This window comes from Bubalus kerabau, chromosome 4 (assembly GCF_029407905.1).
Source record: "Bubalus kerabau isolate K-KA32 ecotype Philippines breed swamp buffalo chromosome 4, PCC_UOA_SB_1v2, whole genome shotgun sequence".
Lineage (NCBI taxonomy): Eukaryota > Metazoa > Chordata > Mammalia > Artiodactyla > Bovidae > Bubalus > Bubalus kerabau.
Window position 1 is genome coordinate 105,964,955 of NC_073627.1, and position 23,062 is coordinate 105,988,016.

A 23,062-nucleotide genomic window follows, 5' to 3' on the forward strand; every position below is an offset into this window, starting at 1 on the left:
GGCCAGATTCTCTTGACAACGTAAACCTCTTGTTGGGATAATAAAGACTTGGCTAAATTTTCTTGCAAGATAGAGTTCACCAGAGAATACGTAATACAGACACCAGGTCACAAAGGAAATCAAGCAATGGTGACCCTTCATCCTCCCAAGTGGAGAAGGCAATGGCACCCCACTCCAGTACTCTTGCCTGGAGAATCCCATGGACAGAGGAGCCTGGTGGGCTGCAGTCCATGGGGTCGCTGAGGGTCGGACATGACTGAGCAACCTCACTTTCACTTTTCACTTTCATGCATTCGAGCAGGAAATGGCAACCCACTCACTCCAGTGTTCTTGCCTGGAGAATCCCAGGGACGGGGGAGCCTGGTGGGCTGCTGTCTATGGGGTCGCACAGAGTCGGACACAACTGAAGCGACTTAGCAGCAGCAGCAGCAGCGTCCTCCCAAGAAGACATCTGTGAATATCTAAACCAAGAACCACCTGGATAATAATCACAATGGGATTTTTCAAAATGCAAAATAAATAAGATTCAAGTGAGGGAAAAACCTCTGTTTGAGTTGCCAATTTGACCCATAGGAACTTACTACACAAAATGTGGCCTGAGGACCATCAGCATCTCTTGGGAGTTTTTTTTTTTTTTTAGAAGTGTAGACTCTCAGATCCCATTGCAGACCTGCTGAATTGGTCAGCCTTATAGTGAACTCTTCAGGAGATTTGTGAGCGCATTAAAGTCTGAGAAGTGCTGTCCTACGATACCACTTGGTAGGTAATTGCTTTGGGTATTATACACTGTCTCCATACAGTAATTAATTAGGTAACTGATCTTTGGTCATTGAATAAATGATGATCTTTGACATTTGACATTTGGATGATCTGACCTAATATTACCCATAAGTCCCAGATTGTTCCATTTTCATTCATTGAACACCTGGCAAATTCCAGGCACTATACTAGAGGCTCTGGAAACAGGGGTATGGACAAGATAGAGCTCAGGAAATAACTGTGTAGATGATTACTGAAATTTTTATTTAATAGCAGATGAGTAAAGAATTATGAAGGAGAAATACAGTGTGCAAAGAAAATACAAATTGGGTGAACCTGGTCATGTCCACAAGATCAGAGTGTGCTATGGGATCTCCCCAAATGGTGCCACCCTTTGGAGGCTTCTGGTTCAAGTGGGCTTCTAGTGGATGAATCCCAGATAGGCAGAAGAGCAAAAGGATAGGTTACCATTCCCCAATAGTTAGGTGGCTAAGAAAGTAGGAAGCTGCTGCTTTTGAGCTAACTTTTTTCCTCTTGAATAAACATTTTTATTGGCCATATGATTTTATTTTTTGAGGTGCCAAAAGCTTGCATGGTTTGCTCAAATTAGAAAAATAATAAGCACCACAAGTCCAGAGAGCATGAAAACAAGAATGCTGTACTGGAGCAGAAGTTCCAGCTCTGCCGTGTTGATTGTTGTTCAGATTCCCTTGGTCTGGGTAGACCTGTGGCTCAGCAGCTTCCTCCTTTCCCTCTCACTTTTGTGGAGCTTGTCTTAAAGAGATCAGCAGTACCCCATCTCTCTTTACTGTGGCTTCAGCTGACTTCATATCATCCAAAAAGGCCAGAGTTGTTTTTGTCGTGCTTCTCTTTCCTCTCTTTCCTTCGTCTTTTCTTGTTGAGGTTGCTTTTCCATCTCAGTCATTTCAAGTTTGAATTTGATTTGCATATCTAAGCTGTTAATTATACCAATTACTTGCAGTGTTTCTGCATTCCAAAAAAGAAGTCTGAAGCTGACCCCTTTCATTAAAGTCAGTGTCAGTTTGCCCTGAAATTTGGAGCTATGGAGACAAGTCCTTTTTTTCCCTTAAAATATATTTTTAAAAGGCCAGCTGCCAACAACTGTATTTTTCAGGTCCCAAATGCTCATGTTCCTGGTGGTGTTTTTCTGTAGTCCAGCATACATTCTTTAACTAAATACTACTCTTGAAAGATCAAAAGGAGTACTCCCTGCTTTCATTTTGTTCTTGGCTGTAGCTCATGGATGTCTGTTTTTTTCCCCTTAATTTACAAAAAGCTTTCTTTCCTTCAGAAGAAAAAGAAAGTGGCTCTGTGGATCATAAAGCAATCATTAGCATTTACTAATACAGTCTGTTCTAAGTTGCTTTACCACCATGTCTTTTCAGTATTATTTACTGAGCAGCTGAAATAATTGGGCTTTGAATTTTTAGATTACTATAAAGTAAGACCTATTGTCACTTATTGCCGAGTATAATTGTACCATATGTATTTAGTGAAGCTATTTATTCATCTCCCTGGTGGATAACTTTGTCAAAATGAGTTGAGATATTTCTGTGTGTGCAGTTGGAATCTAGAAAACATTTGCATTTCATGTAGCACTTAGAAATTATAGAGAATTTCACAAATATTTTTTTTTTCTCCAGATCTGAGGATCTGTTCTTTGAGTTCTACTCATCTTTTATTATTCTCCATTGTTAGAACAAGCACTGTTCCTATGAGTATATAGCTATTCTGAGTGGATTTTAAGCTCTAACCACACAGTCTTAGAAAGGAAGGAAAAGAAAATATTTTAATATAAACAGCTTGTATTTTAATATGTAATAACTCATTTGTCCATTATTCTACAAATCCGCATTAGAAGTTTTCTGTGCACACTAGTCTATCATGAAAAGGACCACTCTGGTCCCTGTGCTAAAGGAGCTCATGGTCCATGAGGATGTTTTAAGGGCATATATGTGGGAGACTAAGCCTAAGCTTGGGGACCAGAGACTGCTTTCCTGAAAAAAGGTATATTTAAACCAATCTTGAAAAGATACTTAACCAGGAAAGGAGGGAGAAAAATTTTTCCAGGCCAAGGATATAGCATACGCAAATACAATCTCCAAGGAACTGAAAGACCAGTGTGGCTGAAACTGAGGGAGCGAAGGGGAGGAGGGTGAGGTGAGGATGAGGCTGGAGGGTAGGCAGGAGCCAGCTGAAGCAAGACTTTGTAAGCCATGGTTAAGCTTTGGTCTTTATCCAAAAACAATGAGAAACCTTTGAAGAATTTGACACAGGGGAGTGACGTTATCAGATTTCTAGTTTCAACCAATTACTCTGGCAGCACCGTGGAGACTAGATGGTGGATGGGGGCAAGAGTAAAGGGGGAGACCCACTGATTACTGAAGATCAAGTGGGAGAAGATGGCTACTCAGACAAGGGGAGGTCCATCATTGATAGAGAAAAGTAAACGTGTTTGAGAGACACTTCTGAGGACCTAGATATTAGAGATAGGTGTGTGAGAAAGGGATGTCAAGGATTATTTCCAGATACTGGGCTGTACTGTTAGGTAAATAGAGTAGAGAGTGAAGTTCTGTTTGGGGGGAAAGGTCATTTTTAAGTGTTGGAATGTTTACATTTAGGTATCTGTGGACCCGCTACAGAAATATTGAATAGGCAGTAGGGCCTGGAACTCAGAGGAGAGGTCTAGGCCAAGTTTAACAGTTGATAACCCTGTATTTCTGATGTGATACAGTTTGGATCCTTATATCCAATAAAGGAAAATAGCAAAGTGAACTGATTTTCTGAAGGAATTTTGCTTCAAATTAGAAACACTACAATGAATATTTAGGCAAATATTCAATTACTAACCATTTTTCAAAAAAAAATTATTGAGCACCTAATACATACTAGGCACCTATTAGATTATGGAAACTTCTAGAACATCTTTCTTTTCTTCATAAGTTAAGTTACTTAGAAGAAAGGCTTAACCACATAGCCATTTAAGAAGGACCAAGTTTGTCACCATTGGTAAATTGGTAGTAAATTCAGGAGCCCTTTCATTTGATTAAATGAATAAAGGTTCATGCTATAAAGTATTTTATTGTTTGGCTGAATATGCAGCCTTGACGTCTTCCAGAATGCTCACATTGACTATTTCACATTAACTCTGACTTTGCATTTGTTTCTCAGCAGCATAAGCATCTGAGTGATTTACAGATGCATACCATTTTTTTTAACTTGAGAATTACAGTTATTAAAAAAAAAGATTATGCCAAGAACATAAGGCTCACAATACTTTTTCATTTTTATCAATGACTTCCCTCTACATTCAGACTTTGGTGAGAATGGTTGGTACAGTTTTGGATAGTCAATGGTATTTTATGAATTTAAGCTACTAATATTTTTCATTTTATAAAGAAACAGAAGAAAAAGTGTGCTTGGATTCCTTCCAGAACATATTTTTTTCCTTTCTCTCCTTAACCTATTGAAAAATAGCATTCCTTGGGGTTGCATAGAGGAAATGGTTAAATAATTGAGCCAGAAGGCCATGATTCTGGTTATCCATCTACTACTTACTAGCTCTGTGTCTGTGGCAAAGCACCGAACTTCTCTGGGTCTTGATGTTCTTCATTTGGAAAATGGGGATAATACTACTTGATAATTTGAATACATGAAAGATAATGGTAATAACAGTTAACTTTTATTGGGAATTTACTCCACCCTAAGTATTTTCACATCAGGATTGTTGGCTTGGTAAGATGACTAAGGAGATAAAATAAAGCAAGAGACCTATCTTAGAAACAACATGTTTTACTAATTTTTTATTTCTTTGAAGAATAAGCAATTGTAAATTAAATTCAGTGAAAAGGCCAACTACTTTATATAATAGACCGATACCCTCATCAAATTAAAACATCTGAGGTGATCCACTTACACCACAAACTTTGCACTTTTGGGTAAGATTTTATGTGGACCTGTTGTTGTGATAAATGAAGTCACGTTCGGAGGGGAAAGGAGGGTTGAAATTATCTTAAGTAGAATAGTCAAGGGGATTGAGATTACAATTCTTGGCTAAGTTATTTGCTTTAGAATTATAGGGATCAAACAGTGCATCCATACAATGATTGAATGCTCTGTGGGTTTTAATACCTAAACGGTCAGACTTGGTTAATGAATTTGTCAATACTTTCTTTCCCATGAGTGAACCATGGGCATATATATTGGAAGAGTGATTCCTTCAACAAACAAAGAGAAAGGCTCAGAGATGGGATAGGTAGTTTAAAATCAGAGCAAAGAAGAAGAGCAAGTACTGATGGAAAGATTGGGAGATTTTCTGAGCACCTGCCACCTGGCAGTCAGGCATGTGATGGGAGAGCCATGCTGAAAAGCTTAGCTGTGAAAGAAAGAATACTGGAGGTGATGCGTTTTGGAAGCAAGTGAGTGGTCTTGCTGAATCTTGTGGGTTGTCACAAAGGATTGTCAGTTCTCTGACTGTGAAGCTGCCCCAAGCATCACTCTGAGCTCACACCTTCGTAATGGCTGCCAGGGCTAATGCAAGGTTTGAGTTCCATTATTTTCATATCTGCTTCTTTTTTAAGCAGCCAGATGCATATGACTTTTAGCAAGTACAGAATTTATATTTAAGCAATGCATAATGAAAATCGATGACTTTTTGTTGAGAAAAGCATGGTGTCAGGAAAATATCCCTGCCACACTCTTTCCTCCTGTCACCGTGGTGGAAATTTTACATTTGAAAGTGAAAAGGCTTAAGATATAATTTTTTAATCCCATCTTTCCTGCCCACTTGCATCTCTTCCAAAGTTTGTCAGGGCCAGATCTGGAATAGTAAGAGCCATTAAAAATTTGGCATCTTGCACTCTGTTTTTTGGAGTAAATTCAGTATGGGCCAATTTATGGTAAATTATTCTCTTCGTGTGTGAATTTCCTCTTCTCTCTTGGCAAATTCATGCTTGTCTCTACCCCCCTGCGCATAGATCTTAAATATACACATCTATTACAGAATCTGTGTGGGATATGTGTGCAAGTGTTAGTGTGTGCCCATGGCTATACCCGCAAATGCATATGCACATATTTGCACCTATGTGCCTATATGATAGCAAATTGACTTAAACAGTTTGTCTTGGAAGTTTGTGTTGCTGTATGTATGTTAGCATACATTCTGTTGCAACCCGCAAACAGTTTCTCAGTCAAGAGATGACAGAATTTAGCAATCATTTTGGGAAACACCATAGTAAATAAATATATTGCTTAGCTCTGTTAAACCAAGCATGCCAATTCTTAATAAAACTGAAGGCAAGCAGTGGCATTTCTCCTCTTTGCAGTCAAAGAGAGTTACAGGGGAGCCAATGCACTGCCAACAGGAAAGGCAGAGCCAAGGCCTTGCTACAGCCCCCTATACTCTGAATACAGAAAGCTCTGGAGTTTGGCGTGGTTATATCCTGGGGTTATATGGGGTCGTAATGGCTGCGTCCTGTTCAGAGAGGTTGGCTATCAGATGGTGAGCAGATAGCAAAGGAAACTGTTTGACCTGCTCTTTGGGGTTATTTGACTCAGGCAATTCAGGGCAAGGTCCCAAAGATCTTTTTTCTTTGCATGAGAAACTCTGATGAGAGACTCTTTCCTGGCATATTTGAGTATGTTAGCTTAACTTAGGGCAATTTAAAACAGTTTCTTTTCATTTATGTATGAAGAAGGCATACATTTATGTTCCTTGAATTATTCCTAATAACGTGTTCCCAGTGGGTCTGTGTATGTGTAGCTTAAGTTTGGAAAAGGGTGTGGTAGGAAAACAGCCCACTGCCTTCACCAGTATTGCTACAGACCTCTCAGAACATCAATAAATAAGTTAAGACATCACAACCAGAAAAAAATACAACCATATATTGTTATTAGTATTGTTTCCCCGCATGATTAGATATTAAAATAATTACATGTTTTGCAGTAATTCTATAGAACATTAAAATCCAACAAAATCCTTAAATGCATTTTATAGCTTTTGCAATGTTGACCATTTGATGTCATCATGAATGGTGACTGGCTCTACCTAATTAAAAGGCCTTAATGAGCTTTCTACAGAAGAAAGTCTAGGAAATATATATATATATATATACACATATATATATATATTTTTTTTTTTTTACAAAGAATTCATTCTCTCCATTTCCTTTAGCGTTTATTTAGCAAATAATCTGTGGTCACTTGAGTATATGCCAAGTATATACCAATAAAAAGATTAACAAGACTCAGTACCTTGTCTTCATAAAGCTCACAGCCTAGTAGGGGAGACAAACAACCCAATTAGTGCACCCCCATGCATTAGCCGGGCAGTGGATAAGTCTTGATGTGTGTGTGTGGTGGGGGTTGGGGGGAGGTGGAGGTAGTGATCCATTGCGCCTTGGTGACACCAGGCATAAAGGAAGGTATCACAGAGGAGGTGACACCAAGCTAAAGGGTCAGTAGGATGTCACTAGGCACAGGAAGTAGCACAAGCAGAGGCAAAGTGGAACAATGATGCTTAATTAGGGAACTGCAGCTGGACTGGCCTGGAGTCCGGTGGAACGGTGGGAGGACAGACAGGAGGAGACAGGCCTGACCATGTCTGTGCTAAGCCCTCCTTTGACCCGAAGCCTCTTTTTCTCTCCTCTCTTTTGTTGTTTTTCTGCTTCTCGTTTTCTTATTTCTCTTTTACTTCGTCTATCCCTGTCTGAAATTTGAGAGACCCTTTAGAGAAACTAGAGTTTTAGAGAACATTTCTGACACTTTTTAAAAATCCAAGAAATAATCCCTAAAATCCAAAAGATGATTTCTCCAACATTTGTTTCCTCACCTTTAGTCTATAGAAAATAGTTTGGGGGTGTTGGAGCAGGCTGGGTCAGATTCAAAATTTGTTCTGAGTGTATGTCTATCTCCTGGAATGTAATATGAATGCAGGAAAGGCAGGATGGAGCCTGGTCATTCTTTTGCATCATCTGCACAGCCTATAAAGTGCTGAGTGAACGAGAAACTCAATATTCCCAGGTCTATTGGTATATAGACTGATGCTCAAAATTTTTTGCAAAACTGTTTTCTTTAATATAGAGTAGCAAAATATATGAAAGTTGCTTTTATATGTAGACTTTATATATACTTCATAGAAGTATTATGCTTTTGCAGATCCATGTGTATGGAATTAAGTATGCCTAGATGGTGGTCAGAAACAGAGATACACGGAAAATGAAATAATTTGATTTCTTTTAGGTATATTTACACAGGGCCAGTTACATAGCCTTAAATATATTTGCTTTTCTGGCATATAATCAAAGTGCATTTATTGAGGTCTGACTGTGAACCTCTGAAGGACACATGCTGTAGTGGATATGTATTTGCAGATTACATGAAATCAACGCTAATAAACAAGAATGAAATTCAGGCAACTTACTTATTCTTATGTTTAAACAACCCCCAAATAGCCAGTTTTTTATTATTTACCCACTCATGGAATAATTATTTGCTTGAAATTGTAGTTTTCTGGCATTGTATTGGCACAGCATGAATAATATATGATATTCCTTACATTTATTGAATAACTGGAGGCAGCAATATGATATATTTAAATATCAGTGTTGCACTATGGAGTCTTCTTTTGCCAGTGGTGAATGTAATGCCCATGATAAGGTTCCATTTGTCTCTAACTCCTTTCCATTTTTATAAACCAGACACGTGATAATTTCCATAAAAATTTAATATGGTTCAAATGTTGGCACAGAAGTAACATATTTCTCTCTACATTGTCATGTGGCTTCTCAAAAACATTTTTTCCATTTTCAATTTTTATGTTACACCCTCATTTATTTTGCCACCTCATTTAGAGTGCCCTTTTAAAAGTCAGCTGCTGCCCATGACCCAAAATGTTAAAAAAAAAAAAAAAAAGAATTTTCTTAAACCAATAAGAAGCACATTCATACTGCCCATTTTGGTAACCTTTGTTTTATACAGATTTCTTAATCAAAACCAAAAAGCACAACAAGCCAGGAAGTTGTATTTATGAGCTAGTTAATAGATTCATTTTGTACACTAGAATAACAAGGAAAAACATAGTAACTGGGATCTCTTTTTTACAGTTTAGGAAAACATTACAGAAAGGGTTTTATATTAATTCTACAAAATTTTAATAGTTCAAGAAAATCTCGATAAATGAGTACAGTAGGCCACTTCAGAATTCCAGATAAGTGACATGCACTGAAGTAGTTGACTCATTGAGGCTGAAGTGTCAGAGTGTCTTCCCCATTCTGGCTGCTTCCCCCAAAAGACCAGGAAACTTTGAAGCAAGGCTGTCCTAGAAAACGCAAGTGCAATCTGTTTAGATATTTGAAATCTTTGTAAAATCACTTTGGGGTGCACTGATTTCCCTGAAGTTAAGAGAAATCTCAAATTAACCAGGGTAACCCTACCACAATTTTAAATAATTTTCCAATGAGGCCACTGTTCCTCTTGGTAGACCCTTCAAAATATTATAAAATCAGATATTACTTTTAACAACCAAAAGGAAACATACAAACTCCTTTTCTGTGAGTATATTGCTTCCATTGTAGACAATAAGGTGATTAGATTAAAAACATGAGCAAAATCACTCATATTTTCAAGTGAGAACCTGCAGAGACATCTCCTTCCTCTTTACAGAATTAGTAGTCTGAATGAAGCTTGGAGAGGGAAGAACTCCATATTGCTCAGTATAGTAAATTCATGAACTACATACTTTTTTAAAGCCTCAAAACATGTGAATTATTTTCTTCTCCCTTTATGTAACACTTTATACAAACTGATGTGGTAAATATTCAGATTTGCTGGAACATCCAGTTCTAATAAGATGCACTGGGAGCAGAAACCACGGGATAGCATGAGGCAAGCCATATGCCCAGTGCGAATAACACTGAAGGAGAAACAATGTCAGATTGCTCCAGTGTGCTTCTGCAGTCTTTCTGTTTTGATTTCTTATGCTTTTTTTTTCCCCTGAGTTTTCTTCTGCTTTTATGCCCCTAGAAAACACTTTCTGTTCTCTTCTCAACCTAAGTTTAACAAATAGATTTCACTCTTCCATACTTCTGTGGACAAAGCGACAATATTTTGGTTCATCAAAAGCAAGTCTTTTTATTCTTACTCTAGTTCTTTGTTTGTCTCTTTTCTTTGAATCCCATTAAACCGTACATTTTCAACCTGAAAGTAGTTTAATAACCCCTAGAACCTTACTTTTCAAATTGGCATCTTTGAACATTCAACATTTAAAAATATGATATAGGAGGTGGTTAGAAATGCAGACTCTCAGGCCCTACTCTGTATCTACTGAATCAAATCTGTATTTTAATATTGACAACATGCCCAGTGACTCATGAGCACATAAAGATGGCCAGCACTGTCCTGGAAGAAAGCTGGTGAATCTCAGCTAAACACTAGAGTCAGATTTCTCACCTCTTCTCATGAGTATGAGGTGGCTCTGGGCCCTCAGCTGTGCCTTTGTGCCCCTCTTTCAGAGTCACAGACGAAGCCATCTTTTACTTACACCTTTTGCAGATATGTCCATGATTCAAGTAGACTTGAACTCTTGGGCTTATTGTGGAAGTCACCTTGACTATATCCACAGCATGATAAATATTTGCTGACCTTTCCACCAATGGCTTTCATCTCTGTTGTCTTTGGGCTGTACATGGAAGATGTAAACTAGCATATAATTCATCAGTAAGTCCCCAACTCTGCACAGCATATCACAGCTCAGCCATCACTAATAGGAATAATTGGTCTTGACTGATGAAATTGTAAAAGCTTATACCTACAAGGGTCGTAAACACTGAGCCTTAATTGAAATCAAATGTATATTATTAAAAAGCATGTCCAGCATCATAGACTCCTTTCTGTTTTGGTTTTGTTGACACTAGTGATGGTAGAGAAACCTGATCAGGAAAGGTTTGCTATTATTACTGCTTTGAATATGAACCTGTGCTTCTCAACACTATAAATTGCTGATTAGGGGAAGGAGTAATATTCTACTTGATTACTGGTTACACATATGGAATAAATCCTATTTTAATGGTGTCTAATGAGTCTTTCATTTTCAAAACCTTACACAAAAGCCTCTAATAGAAAGGGAAAGTAATATTTCAAAGGTCATCTTAATGCCACTTAATGTCAACAATCTGTAATCAAGCCAATCTATATAGATGGTGATTACAGTCCAGTTGTGATCCTTTAAATATGAAATAATCTCCTAAATTAACAAAGTGGTGCAAGCTAAGTTTCTCTGGATTTGAGGCAACTTATACTTCTTAATTAAGCCTTGTTCCTTGAAAACAGCCTCAGAGTTAAAGAGATTTTTCTCAGCGTAAGGCTTCACGCAGTGCCGTATTTTCAAACCCGTGAGATTTAAAGTTCTGCCACTTCATGCATTGTTCTTGTATGTGTCTGTAGTCACTGAAATGTGCAATTGGAAAATAATGGCTCCCCTTCACTGCTTTTTCTCAACAGCAGAATGTAATAGGTGCTAGAAACATGGGATGTTTTGTTGGTCAAGAGGTCACTGAGGGAATTTTTAGGCATGCCTATTTCAGAACTAGAATCTGCTTGGCAACAGATTAAATAGTTAAGAGCTTAAAGAATCTCTAGTATGAGACTGGCATTCTGGAATATTGTCTCATTTGCAGTGCATATGGAGATAACCCTGCTTTATCCTGGGATGGAGATGTTTCTTTTTAGTCCAGGGCTGCTACAAGCCCACATGACTCTTGCCCCAATTAGAAATGAATGAATTCTGTAAGACATTTTGCTACTGTCAGGAGATTGTCTTGAGAACAGCAGCAGTGATTACAATGTGAGTTTCATTCCAAACTCACAGATACACCGTAGCATCAGAATCTCCTAGAGGGCTCCTTAACACTCAGATGTCTGGGCCTGCACCCCCCAGGTTTCTATTCTATAAGTCTGGAGTTGGGCTACAGAATTTGTGTTTCTGACAGGTTCCCAAGGGTGTGACAATGCTTCTTATCTCAAATGTATCTTTGAGAATCATTGCTCATGCCTCATCAGTATATGACCTGCCCAGCCACATGTAATGATCTTGATTCCAGATTCCCTTGAATAAAATGTGAGTCTTAATCCTTTTGTTTCTCTCACTGTCTATCACATAGTGCCATGCTCCTAGGGCTTACTCAGTGTTTGTCGGGGAGGAAAATAAGAATGCTATTTAGATAAAATTACCCATGTGTCCCAGACCCTTTTCCCACCACCACTCCCTCAAACATTACCATTCTGCATTTGTCTTTCTCTTTGTTCTTCTTTTCCTCCTTCCGCTGCTCCCTTGGATTCTGAGAGTTTGTTTGTTGTTTTTCTCTAATCTGTATGTGGCCTGCGTTTAAAGCACAGGCAATCTCAGGCCTGATGATCCATCTATGTGTCACTGGGCCTTAGATTCCTGGCTCCACAGCCAGTCCAGGAAGGAGATATCCAGTGACTAAGATATTGGTCAGTTTTTGTGAAGGAGTTGGTTCATGGCAATGACACAAGCAATCAGGTGACAATTTGGACCTTAGATCTCAGGATAGACTTTGCACTTCAGGAATCTTGATGAGAAAATATGTAGCCAAATTCAAAGAAATTCTCCTGGGGTTCCTGCTTTCCTTTACATTTAGATGTTTCTTTACAAGGTGAGACTCATTAAAGATTTTGAAAACCTGAGAAAATGTAAGTAGAAAACACGCAACTGTTTACTCAGATACCCAAAACATCCAGTTTAGGTGTATTTTGTAACAATCTTCTATAGTTCTACCAAAATACTATATTTTTAATTTATTTGCATTTAACTGAACTTACAATCTTAGGGTAGACTTGCCTGAGGGAGAGGAAATACTTGTTTGAATTACAGGTTTATTTCCATCATGAATGATAATGAATCCACAAAATTGTTTGCTTTCAAGCTTCATCCAGATACTCTTAGAGAAATGAACGGGTCCTATTTTTTCTTCTTGTAGAATTGTTAGTGTAGTAAGTTCAATCAGGTGTTATTCTTTGCATACTCTTGTGATGGGTTGGGTGTTAGGTCCCTCATGGAGCCATTTATCAGTTCTTCAGCACTTCATTTGATTGGTTTGGGTGGGTTTCATGGTTTCTTCCGGAGAAGGCAATGGCAACCCACTCCAGTACCCTTGCCTGGAAAATCCCATGGACGGAGGGGCCTGGTAGGCTGCAGTCCATGGGGTCGCTAGGAGTCGGACACGACTGAGCGACTTCACTTTCACTTTTCACTTTCATGCATTGGAGAAGGAAATGGCAACCCACTCCAGTGTTCTTGCTTGGAGAATCCCAGGGACGGTGAGCCTGGTGGGCTGCCATCTATGGGGTCACACAGAGTCGGATACGACTGAAGTGACTTAGCAGCAGCTGCAGCAGCATGGTTTCTTCTCAGTGAATTTCTTCAATAAGAGCGAGTGGGTAATGTTTTTATGAGCCCCCAGTACGTGGGGTTGCCTTGCTCTAGCCTTTATTCATTCAGCTCAGTGGGATCAAATCCCTTCAGTCCTTAATCTTTTCTCCTGAAAGTAGTATAATGCCCGTACACATACTACAAAGACTTTTGTCTTCTGGACTTCACTGTTACAGAGGAAATATTTGAGATCAGCTGGATTTGCATGCTTTTACTGATAATCTTTTTGTTGTCATTTTCAATCTGGGTGCTCATATTTTCCTCCACCTTTGCTATTTTAAAAAAAATGGTCATGATTTTATGAGATATAGTTCATTTTTCACTGATTTGCTTGGAATGCAGCAAGCTCTTTGGTTTGATCATTGCTTCTGTTAACAATAATACTAACAATTTTCTGACTTTGAACATTTACATGGACATTTAACTAGAGAGACCTTGGGAATGCTAGTCTACATTTAGTTTACATCTGATGAAGTAGGCAGTTGGAATTAGTTCTGGGGCAACTTTGGGATCCCGTCTAATCACTCTGTGGTAGATCCAGGGGTCTTATTTTTCTGGTGCTCACAGAAATCTCATTAAGCTATTCTAAAATGATTCTCCACTCCAGTCTTGGTGCTGAGACAATGCAGGCTTTTCTCTGATCAAGATCTCGGGTGACTATAGAAGATAGTGGATGTTGGGGCCTACTCGGATCTGGATATGCACCCCTATAAAGTGATGCCCACCCTGCAAAACAACCTTGCTAGGAACTGGGCTACAGGCTTGATGTGTCCAAAACCATAAGCTCATTTTAGACCTAAATGTGGTCTATCAGGTGATTCCAAGACAAACTGAGTTACAGCAAAAGTGTACACTGAATTGTCATTCAGAATGAACCTTAAAAACAGAGGTTTGGTTGGCAAGGGCCTCTTAGCCATGAATTGGGGGTTACTTTTGAGCCCCCTGATTCTCAAACATGAGAACCACTTGAAAACCTGCAGAAATAAACACAACTCCTCTCTCCCTCTAGCGATATAACATTATATGTCTTTCATTCTTTTGAAAAGTAGTTGGCTTTGTCAGCAATCATCCTCTGTTCAGGCTAAATTTACTTTTATGTGAAATAGAAATCAGGAAAACACTAGAATTATTTTAAGCAAAATATCAAAATTGAAATAAACCAACATATGTCTGTGAAACATGTATAACTCTCAATCAAAAATAAGTGCAACTTTCATAAATTTCTTAAAATATTCTAGCATGCAAAATCTAGACAACTTATTTAAATAGATGGTGTTGTGACATGTTTAGTTATTCTTCCTCCTTTGTTCATCCTCTACGTAAAGGTAAAAATTGAAATAACCAAAACCTGACCCAACTCTGGGTCACCCCTTCATGAGCAATGTACTAATCTGTTGTATTGATAAAAAGTAAGAGAACTGAGGAATTTTATAACATTTCTTGCAGTAAGTTTAAGTTATACCTGCTAATTTTTAATGTAAACCGTTTTCAATTTAACATTCTTTACTTCTGTTCCCCTTACCACCCCTACATTCCTCTCTAAGATGTAATGCTTCTTAATTGCATTAAACATATTACGTTTTGTTCTTATAGTTTTTAAATTACAGTTTTCCCTTGCACTGGGAACTCTAATGGCATCAAAATTGCTGAAGGGACATATATATTCCAGGGCTTAGCACCAAAGAGAGAATTAAAGGATAAACACCCATCTCACATTTATGCTTCATATGTAGGCATTCTCTAACATGTTTTCTGTTAGACTGTCACTTCAAGGATTGAAATCACTTTGACCCTCTAATAGTAGCTGATATTTTGCACACAGAAGACAGTAAGTAAATGTTACCATCAATAAATGTTACTGACAAACCAATGAAACATTTCTTAAGATCTTCAACTTTTCATTTACAATTCTTCTCTTCAAGAACCAGATAACAAAGTTTCTTTAAAAATAGAGATAAATAAAACTATAACTTTATTTGGAATATGATTTGGTACTAGATGGATTGTCTTCTTGTTCCTTTTTAAAAGCATGTTAAAAACTTTATCTCATTAGGCTTGGCGTCACCCTGTATATTAAAAAGGTCACTCTTGGAAGTTGAAAACCACTTGAGATAGAATTAAGAAAGCTTATTATCATAATGATTCAGCAGACACATGTCCTTTTCATCTCTAACTCTTGGGTCTTCAATTTACTTCTTTTTCTCAAACATCACTCTGATTCTTTTGTTGTTATTAGTTTATTAGTTGTAAAAAGTTTCTTCCTTCCTGTTTCCTTCAATTTAGACCAATTTGGAAATGAAAGTGTGTTAACTTTTAAACAAATCTTTAAGACATGCTTTACTGTATTTTTATTAACCAAGCCAGATGGCTCACAGAAAATTTTCTCTGACATAAGTAATCACAAAAATCAGTTTGGGACACAAATCTGGTATGGAAAGTGGCAAGTATATTCAGTAGAAAAACGCAGTTCACACAAACATATGGATATTTTTACAAGTAATACTGTTACTATTTGGATTTCTTTTTTTTGTTGTTGTTATAGGCTAAGAATAAATTAAGGACATTTATTTTTCCTGTCCCCCACAACCCCAAACATTCAAGGTCCTTCTCAGCAACCAAAAATTATTTTCTTTTTGCAGTTTGAAGGTTGCAAGAAGGCCTTTTCGAGGCTCGAAAATCTCAAGATTCATTTGCGGAGCCACACAGGCGAGAAGCCGTATTTGTGCCAGCATCCGGGCTGTCAGAAGGCCTTCAGTAACTCCAGTGACCGCGCCAAGCACCAGAGGACACATCTGGACACTGTAAGAATGGCAGGAGCCTTCCAACTTCCAGCCTCAAGTCCCGGTGTGAGGAAGTGCCCGTGTGATAGAGGGATGGTGGAGGTGTTTGCTTTATGACCTGCAGGTTATAGGGACAAGGCCAAGGGCAGCAGTGAAACCTGGTAGAGAGCCAGAAGGGGCCCTGTTTGGTTCTTTTCCTTTTTCTATCGTAACAGGTTATCCTAAATATTACAGCGGCTGGGACAAAAGGGTTCGTATATAAAGCAGAGACACTTTAGGGGCTGTAATATATAGCAGATTTTAGTACAGAGAATGACTGCTAGAGATTGGACCTTAAAATAAATATTCAGATATCAAGATATACTAAGATAGATAAGATACTCTATTGCTAGAAACAGGAAGCACTTTTTTTTTTTTCCTATTTTAGTTCTTTTTTTCTTGACATAAGAACGTTGAGACTGGCCTGCTTTTTGAAAGTGAATCTGGCCTTTTGCTTTAGAAACCACCTGGTATTTTCACCTTCAAGTGATCTAAAAAGAATCAGCAAATCTTTCCCAAGGGTCCTGTTTCATCACTCTTCCTCTGTGTTAACAGCCACATATCTACTGGCATACAACCTATGAGAACAATTTATTTTCATTATTATGCTTTAATTCTCTTAGTGCTGAAACATTGTGTTCACTTGCTAATGCCCTTTCCATGACTCTGTCTTTTGTTTTCTCAATTATGTTGATTGTCCTCCTTTGCATTTCTCAGGTTTTGATGCCATTTTTTTTTACATGAGGCTAGGTGGACTGTATGTAATTTTAGTTCACTTAACAAAGCCATCAGGGTAAATATATTATACACATCACAGATCTCTTATCCCACATTCTTGCAAGTAATGTATTCATGACAGTACTTTTTCAGTGTTAACATTCTGATGTCTATTATTAAACTACTTCAGAATTTGAATTTTGAAAAGATACTGTTATTTCTACACACCTTCTCATACATATTTAAGATTCTTCTGATGTTATAGCTGACATATTTATTAAATTTTATATTAGTCGCTATTAGTCATATTGATAGCAGTCATTTTATCTATATGTCACATAACCTTTCTAAACAGAATTATATCCTAATATACATAATGTGATGGTTTGCCTAGTAAACATCTGAAATATAATTAGAGTAATGTGGCTATAAGATGGACCCTTTCTGTTCTAGCTGAATTGAATTCAATGAATTTAAGACCAACAGAATGGAATATTAAATGAATAAATTTGGTGAATAGCAGTATTTTTTAAAAGTAGAAATAGGAAAGAGAATGAATTATGTTTAAATACCCTATTTTGTATGTCTAAAATGGTCTTGGTAGAATCTTATAAATTTTACAATTTGTCATTAAACTTTATCATGGAAGAATGAACATTCATGAGACAAGATTGTCTTGAGAAATTGCTTCTACTCTAGCTAGTTATCTGGAGTTTGAAAGAACTATTGTGAGGCGAAGTGTTATGGTTCTACAATACCCTTCTTTGCTTGGAGCTAATTTTAGCTAATCAAACCAAGAGCATTTTCTAAAGTCATTTTGAATTTAAAAAATCCCTTTGGAAAACTTTTGAGAAAAACTACCTAAGATAATAATTTCATGATTCAGTTCAATGCAGTAGCTTTTAAAACTTAACTGTTTTTTTTTTTTTAAGTATTTCTCCATTAAATCTTTTAAAACCATAATTTTTTTCTTTGAAATCCAAACTACCTTCTTGTTGCTTGAAGAATTTATTATTAAAATTTAGGTCCACATTCCCTTTCATTAAGTACTCCTTATGCTAATAACTCCTTATGTTAATACTATCAGAATTTTAGATAAAGTATCTTTCTTCAATTAAATGGATTCTTTACTTCTAGGAAAATGATTTGCCCACAGAGATGAAGGAGTCCATAATTCTAACCTCGGAAGGTGTTATTAAATCATTTCTCTATTAGCATCTTAATGTCTAAACAGGGGGAATAATTTTATAGTATAAATGGAAAATAATGAAGAATATAGTTTGATGAAGTGTAACATGCCATTTAAAGCTTAGGTAATCTGAGTTAAAATGACCAGTACACTTGTACCACTTAGACCAATCCCTGGCATTGCTGTTTTGGCATACTGATCCCAGGTGGCTGATAACAGGGGAGAGAGTGAAAGCTAGCTGGGAGGAATGATCAGTATTCAAGCCTTTTTCAAGAGTATCTCAAAATCAAATCCAAAATGACATTAACCATTTCTTATCTCTCCAACCCAAGTAATGGTGACTATTGTAATAATAATGGCATCAATTTACATAATGCATTAATGTTCCCCCCAATTTGTATATACAGCATCTCTAATGCAAAACATGAACTTATGTGGTCATAACATGACTGCCAGTAAAGATGTTGGCTTATTTCCCCCCCAGGCAGGAAAGGGAAGACTAGGGGGAAAAAACTGTGTGAACCCAGGAAAGATTCCCAGGTTAAAGAAAACCTTTGTTTACCCAATGGAAACGTCTTGGCAGATGACTTCAGCCCATAATTGGCTCATCATTTGGCAGAAACTGTGACTTATTGAGAGGCTGGTTCATCCATTGTTCATTGTTAGATCCCTGATATGTGATACAATGTCTAGCACATTATGGAAGCGAAAGAGCTGCTGAGTGATTCATTCATTCAATCAGCCAGTTAGTCAATAAACAAACACATCAGATACTCAAACTTAGAATTCAAATTAGGATTGTCAAACTAAATTATATATTCATGACCTTATCCTGTTCTTGGAATAAAAATTAGCAACAATAGCAATAAGAAAGTGAAACACATATATGGTTTTTAGAAAGCAGATAATATAATTGAAACAAATGTTGGCCTACAAAATGACAAGCAAGTGCATGAAAACAGGAACAAAATATAAATAGTAAGGAAAACAACCTGAGTTTTGGGAGAAGTGGGGTTGGTCGATAGAATAGCATGTTTCTAAAGTGAGAACTCTATTGTAGAAACAGTTTCAGTTCTCTTCCTCACATTTCACCTCATGTAGGCACAAATTTAATATCTCACCAGATGAGATACTAAGTAGATGAGTGACAGTTAATACATCTTATTAACGCAGTTAATCTTGTAGGTTTTTTTTTTTCACTTCTTAAGAAAGTTTTTATTTATTCTACAGTGTAAAAGTCACATTCCCGAACCTTTGGTTTGAATTTAGTTGTTACAGTAGGAATGTTGCTAAAATTTGAATCAATGTGCAATACTCTCATTCAGTCATTCCTAATTATCATGTACCGATCACCAGGGTCATAAAAATAAAAAAGATTCTAGACTCTGTCTTGGGCTCCACACCTTACATCTCTCAGGCTCATGGGAGAATTGGAGTAGCCAGAACTTGTTTTCTTTCTCATCGTGCTCAGCCAAGAACTTATTCACCTAATCTAGGCTTAACAGCAGGACTCCTCTGCAACTAATAATATTAATGTTTCTTTGGCTGATTTTTCATGTGTCTGTTGTTTGAAACCTGCTGTCTTCTACTTACTTTCCACTAATTTTCCCTTTTAATTCTCTCCCTCTCTCTTTCTGAATCAGGTTTCTTCTGAAACATTACCAGTCTTTTCTGGACTTTTCTACAGCTTCTTTATACCTGAACTCTTAAAGAATATGTGTTTCCTAATTTCTGACAGTACCAGAGATTGTTTTCAGGGGAACATAATTGTAAGTATGACTGGAGATACCAATAATTTTCATATTGAAAAATGCCACAGGAGGTTTCGTGGCAAGAGGGCATTCTGTAGCAGTCTCTTAAAAATCTTCAAAGATAAGCCATCTCTTTGTTTCTCGAAAGTTTATTCTTTTCTTTGCCTTGATGCAAACTTACTGGGCTTTCTAATTAAAATGCATGAGTATCACATAGCAATTCACATCAATCAGTTGGCAACAGTTCATGCTCTGAAGTCAATAGTCTTTGAGTAAATCTTCCTCAGTTACCTTTATGATTTAACCACAGCTCTTTCTTTCTTTCTTATTTAGAAACCTTATGCTTGTCAAATTCCGGGATGCACCAAACGCTACACAGACCCAAGTTCCTTAAGAAAGCATGTGAAGGCACATTCTTCCAAAGATCAGCAAGCGAGGAAAAAGGTAATTTTAAATGAAAATTTATCCAGCCAGGAAAAGCACATTTTAATTCCTCTTGCAGTACTGGGAGCTTCTGTGGGACATTGGTAATCCTAATGCTTCTCAAAGTGTAACATATTTTTGACTCTGAGTAGAGAAGTCTTTCATGAAGTAGTAGCAAGGCTGTGATTTTCATAGCTGATGTAATCAGATATGAATTTCTGGGGAGGATTTGTATAATAGAAGTTGATGAAATTAGTGAAAGTCACCAAAACTGGAAAGTAACAAAATTAAGTCCAAATAGTTAAAGAAAATTGAATTGGGAAAACAACACAACAAATACTCTTTCTGGTGATAAGTGCTTAATAAATATCAATACAAAACATAAAATATCAATTGGCTAAAATTATTAGCTCTGACGAAGATGGTGGGATGAGTATGTATAGAGCATTGTTCCCTTTAAGCTTAGAAAAAACACGTTTCTTAATAGGTACTATATATGAAAGTCTGAGAAAGAAATTGAACCTAAAATCACTTTTGACATCATTGAGGGCTTAGTGAACCTCTCAGAGTTCTTAAAAGCTGTAGTATCTCTCAGCTTTGGAAGAAATGTTAAAGATTAACCTGCCAACCTACCTGACTTATCCTCCTGACTTCATAAGATCTCCAGCAAGTGGTTGACAATACTGTTCTTTAACATCTTGAGGAACCAAGAGCTTACTACCTTTCAGGCATTTTCTAATACCAGACTTTGTAAATTTTTGGACCAAAAAGTATGTTCTGATTATGGCAGAAAATATGTTGAACTGACCTTGGTTTTTCACTTGTGTTTAGATGGGTACCTAATTCATTTAAGAGTCCTTCATAACAAATTCAAGGGACGTTTAAGACTAAACTTATTTCAAGTGACTGAACACTGTTGTTCAGTTGCTAAGTCGTGTCCTACTCTTTGTGATCCCATTAAGCACACCAGGCTGCCCTGTCCTTCACTGTCTCCGTGAGTTTGCTCAGACTCGTGTCCATTGAGTCAGTGATGCCTATGATCGCCTATGGTTCTATTAAACTCTATGGCATGGTTTTCAGGTCACCATGGCTTCAAGCTAACCAGAATCTTTCCTTCTTTTATGATTTATAGGGATTTGGTTCTTTTATTTTGGCATATGCTCTGTAACCTTTTTGTTACTTGAGCTTTTTCTTCCTTGGGAGGTGGTAGCACAATGCCAGTTGAGGGCTCATATTTGGAAATAATTTGACCTCTCCGCTGTGAGTTAGAAAAGTGTCCAGTTAGAAAAATTTGATAAAAGTTCTTTTTTAAAATAGATATTCTTAATAGCATACAAGCCCACTCTTATAAGTCAGTTGTTAAAATTATTTAGTTTTCCTCTATAAATATAGTTGAAAGTGAAAGTGTTAGTCATTCAGTCATGTCTGACTCTTTGTGACCCCATAGACTGTAGCCCGCCAGGCTCTCTGTCCATGGAATTCTCCAGGCAAGATACTGGAGTACATAGCCATTCCCTTCTCCGGGGGATCTTCCAGACATAAGTATAATTAAATCTCTTTAATTGGAATCCCAATCAACTGATAATAGATGATCATTATCAACATATCATAATAGATGATCATTCAACATGGATTGTAATATGTTCCTGTATTTTAAAACAGCAAAGGAACTAAGTGAATTAATAATAAGAATAAAGTTGTAAGAAGGATGTTTAATATTCTTAAAATAACACACCATTGTTATAATGACATACTGTTAATTGTTTAGGAGGACCACTGTCTAATGGTTTTTGTCATTATCCATGTGTATCTTGTAAACTTGAAATAATAAATTGTGTTTCTTAAACAAAAAATCCTCTTGCTGAGTTTCTTCCCCCTAAATCTGACCATTGTGTACCTCCAAGTTGTCCCAAATGTATGAGGTTTTACTGTATTAGCAAATTTGTTATAAGATTCAAGAGCACCTTCATAGAGAATAACAATTGTTGTGGACATGACAGAATGTAAGTCTCACACGTAGACAAATAAGCAGTAATATGATATTCAACCCAAGAGAGTAACCCAGGTTGACAGTAGGTATGAAAACATAATGTGATATTTTTAGGAGTTATTAATAGCTTATATTGCTCAAACACAGATTATTTCAGCTTCTTTATAAGGGAAGAGTAGTTTTGATTCTGTGAAAGATGTTTGAAGCACTAATTTAAAGAAGATATTCAGATCTTAAGACTATAAATTTGTAAACAGTTTTTAAGAACCTTTAATAGACAATCTGGATAAAAGGATATACTTTCAAGGGGCAGAATTACAATCTAATGTCAAATATTACAATATTCTCTTAATTTTGTCTTATGTGAAATGAGGTATTATCACTCCAGTGATTCAGCTTTTGTTGTTCACTCTTTCCTGCAAGTGACTAAACTGGATTTGGCCGACATTATTTGCTTAGTCCTTAGTGACAAGTTTACTGTGTTTACTTTCCAAATTTTAACCTGGCCTTTTAATCTGAAGATTTTAAAAACCCTGTGTGGATCTTTGATGGACTAATTCATGGAAATTAAAATGAGGAAAGTGGCTCTATCCAATAAAAAGAGGCAATGTCACTCCCAGGAAAAGCAGTGCTAATAAACCTGAAATCAATCAATCCACATTTTCAAACCTTGCGCCGGTGTATTGGTGTGTAGTATTTACATGGTAGAATGTTACTAGACCTCAGAGAGATTCTAATTACTAACTCACATCAGGGCTTGGTATTTGGAATATTTCCTGGCAGCAATGATTTAAAAAAGTAAGAAACAATAACCCTTTTAAAGCAGAATTAAGATTATTTACGACTTTAATTAAAAATTGAAAATTGGCATTATTTCAAAAAGCCTTTACAAAAATGTGAATTCATCAAAAATAACCATAAAAATTCCAAGGTGATAAAGGCACA

General features: G+C 37.0%; 1 protein-coding gene across 1 annotated transcript in view; it reads left to right on the forward strand.

Annotated features, from left to right (window-relative positions):
* Positions 1 to 23,062, forward strand: part of LOC129650940 (zinc finger protein GLIS3-like) — a 138,284-nt gene that overhangs the window by 6,152 nt on the left and 109,070 nt on the right. The window contains exons 4-5 of the mRNA XM_055579707.1: positions 15,868 to 16,029; positions 20,038 to 20,148. Of these exons, the coding sequence (XP_055435682.1) occupies positions 15,868 to 16,029; positions 20,038 to 20,148 (273 nt within the window). The remainder of the gene's footprint in view (positions 1 to 15,867; positions 16,030 to 20,037; positions 20,149 to 23,062) is intronic.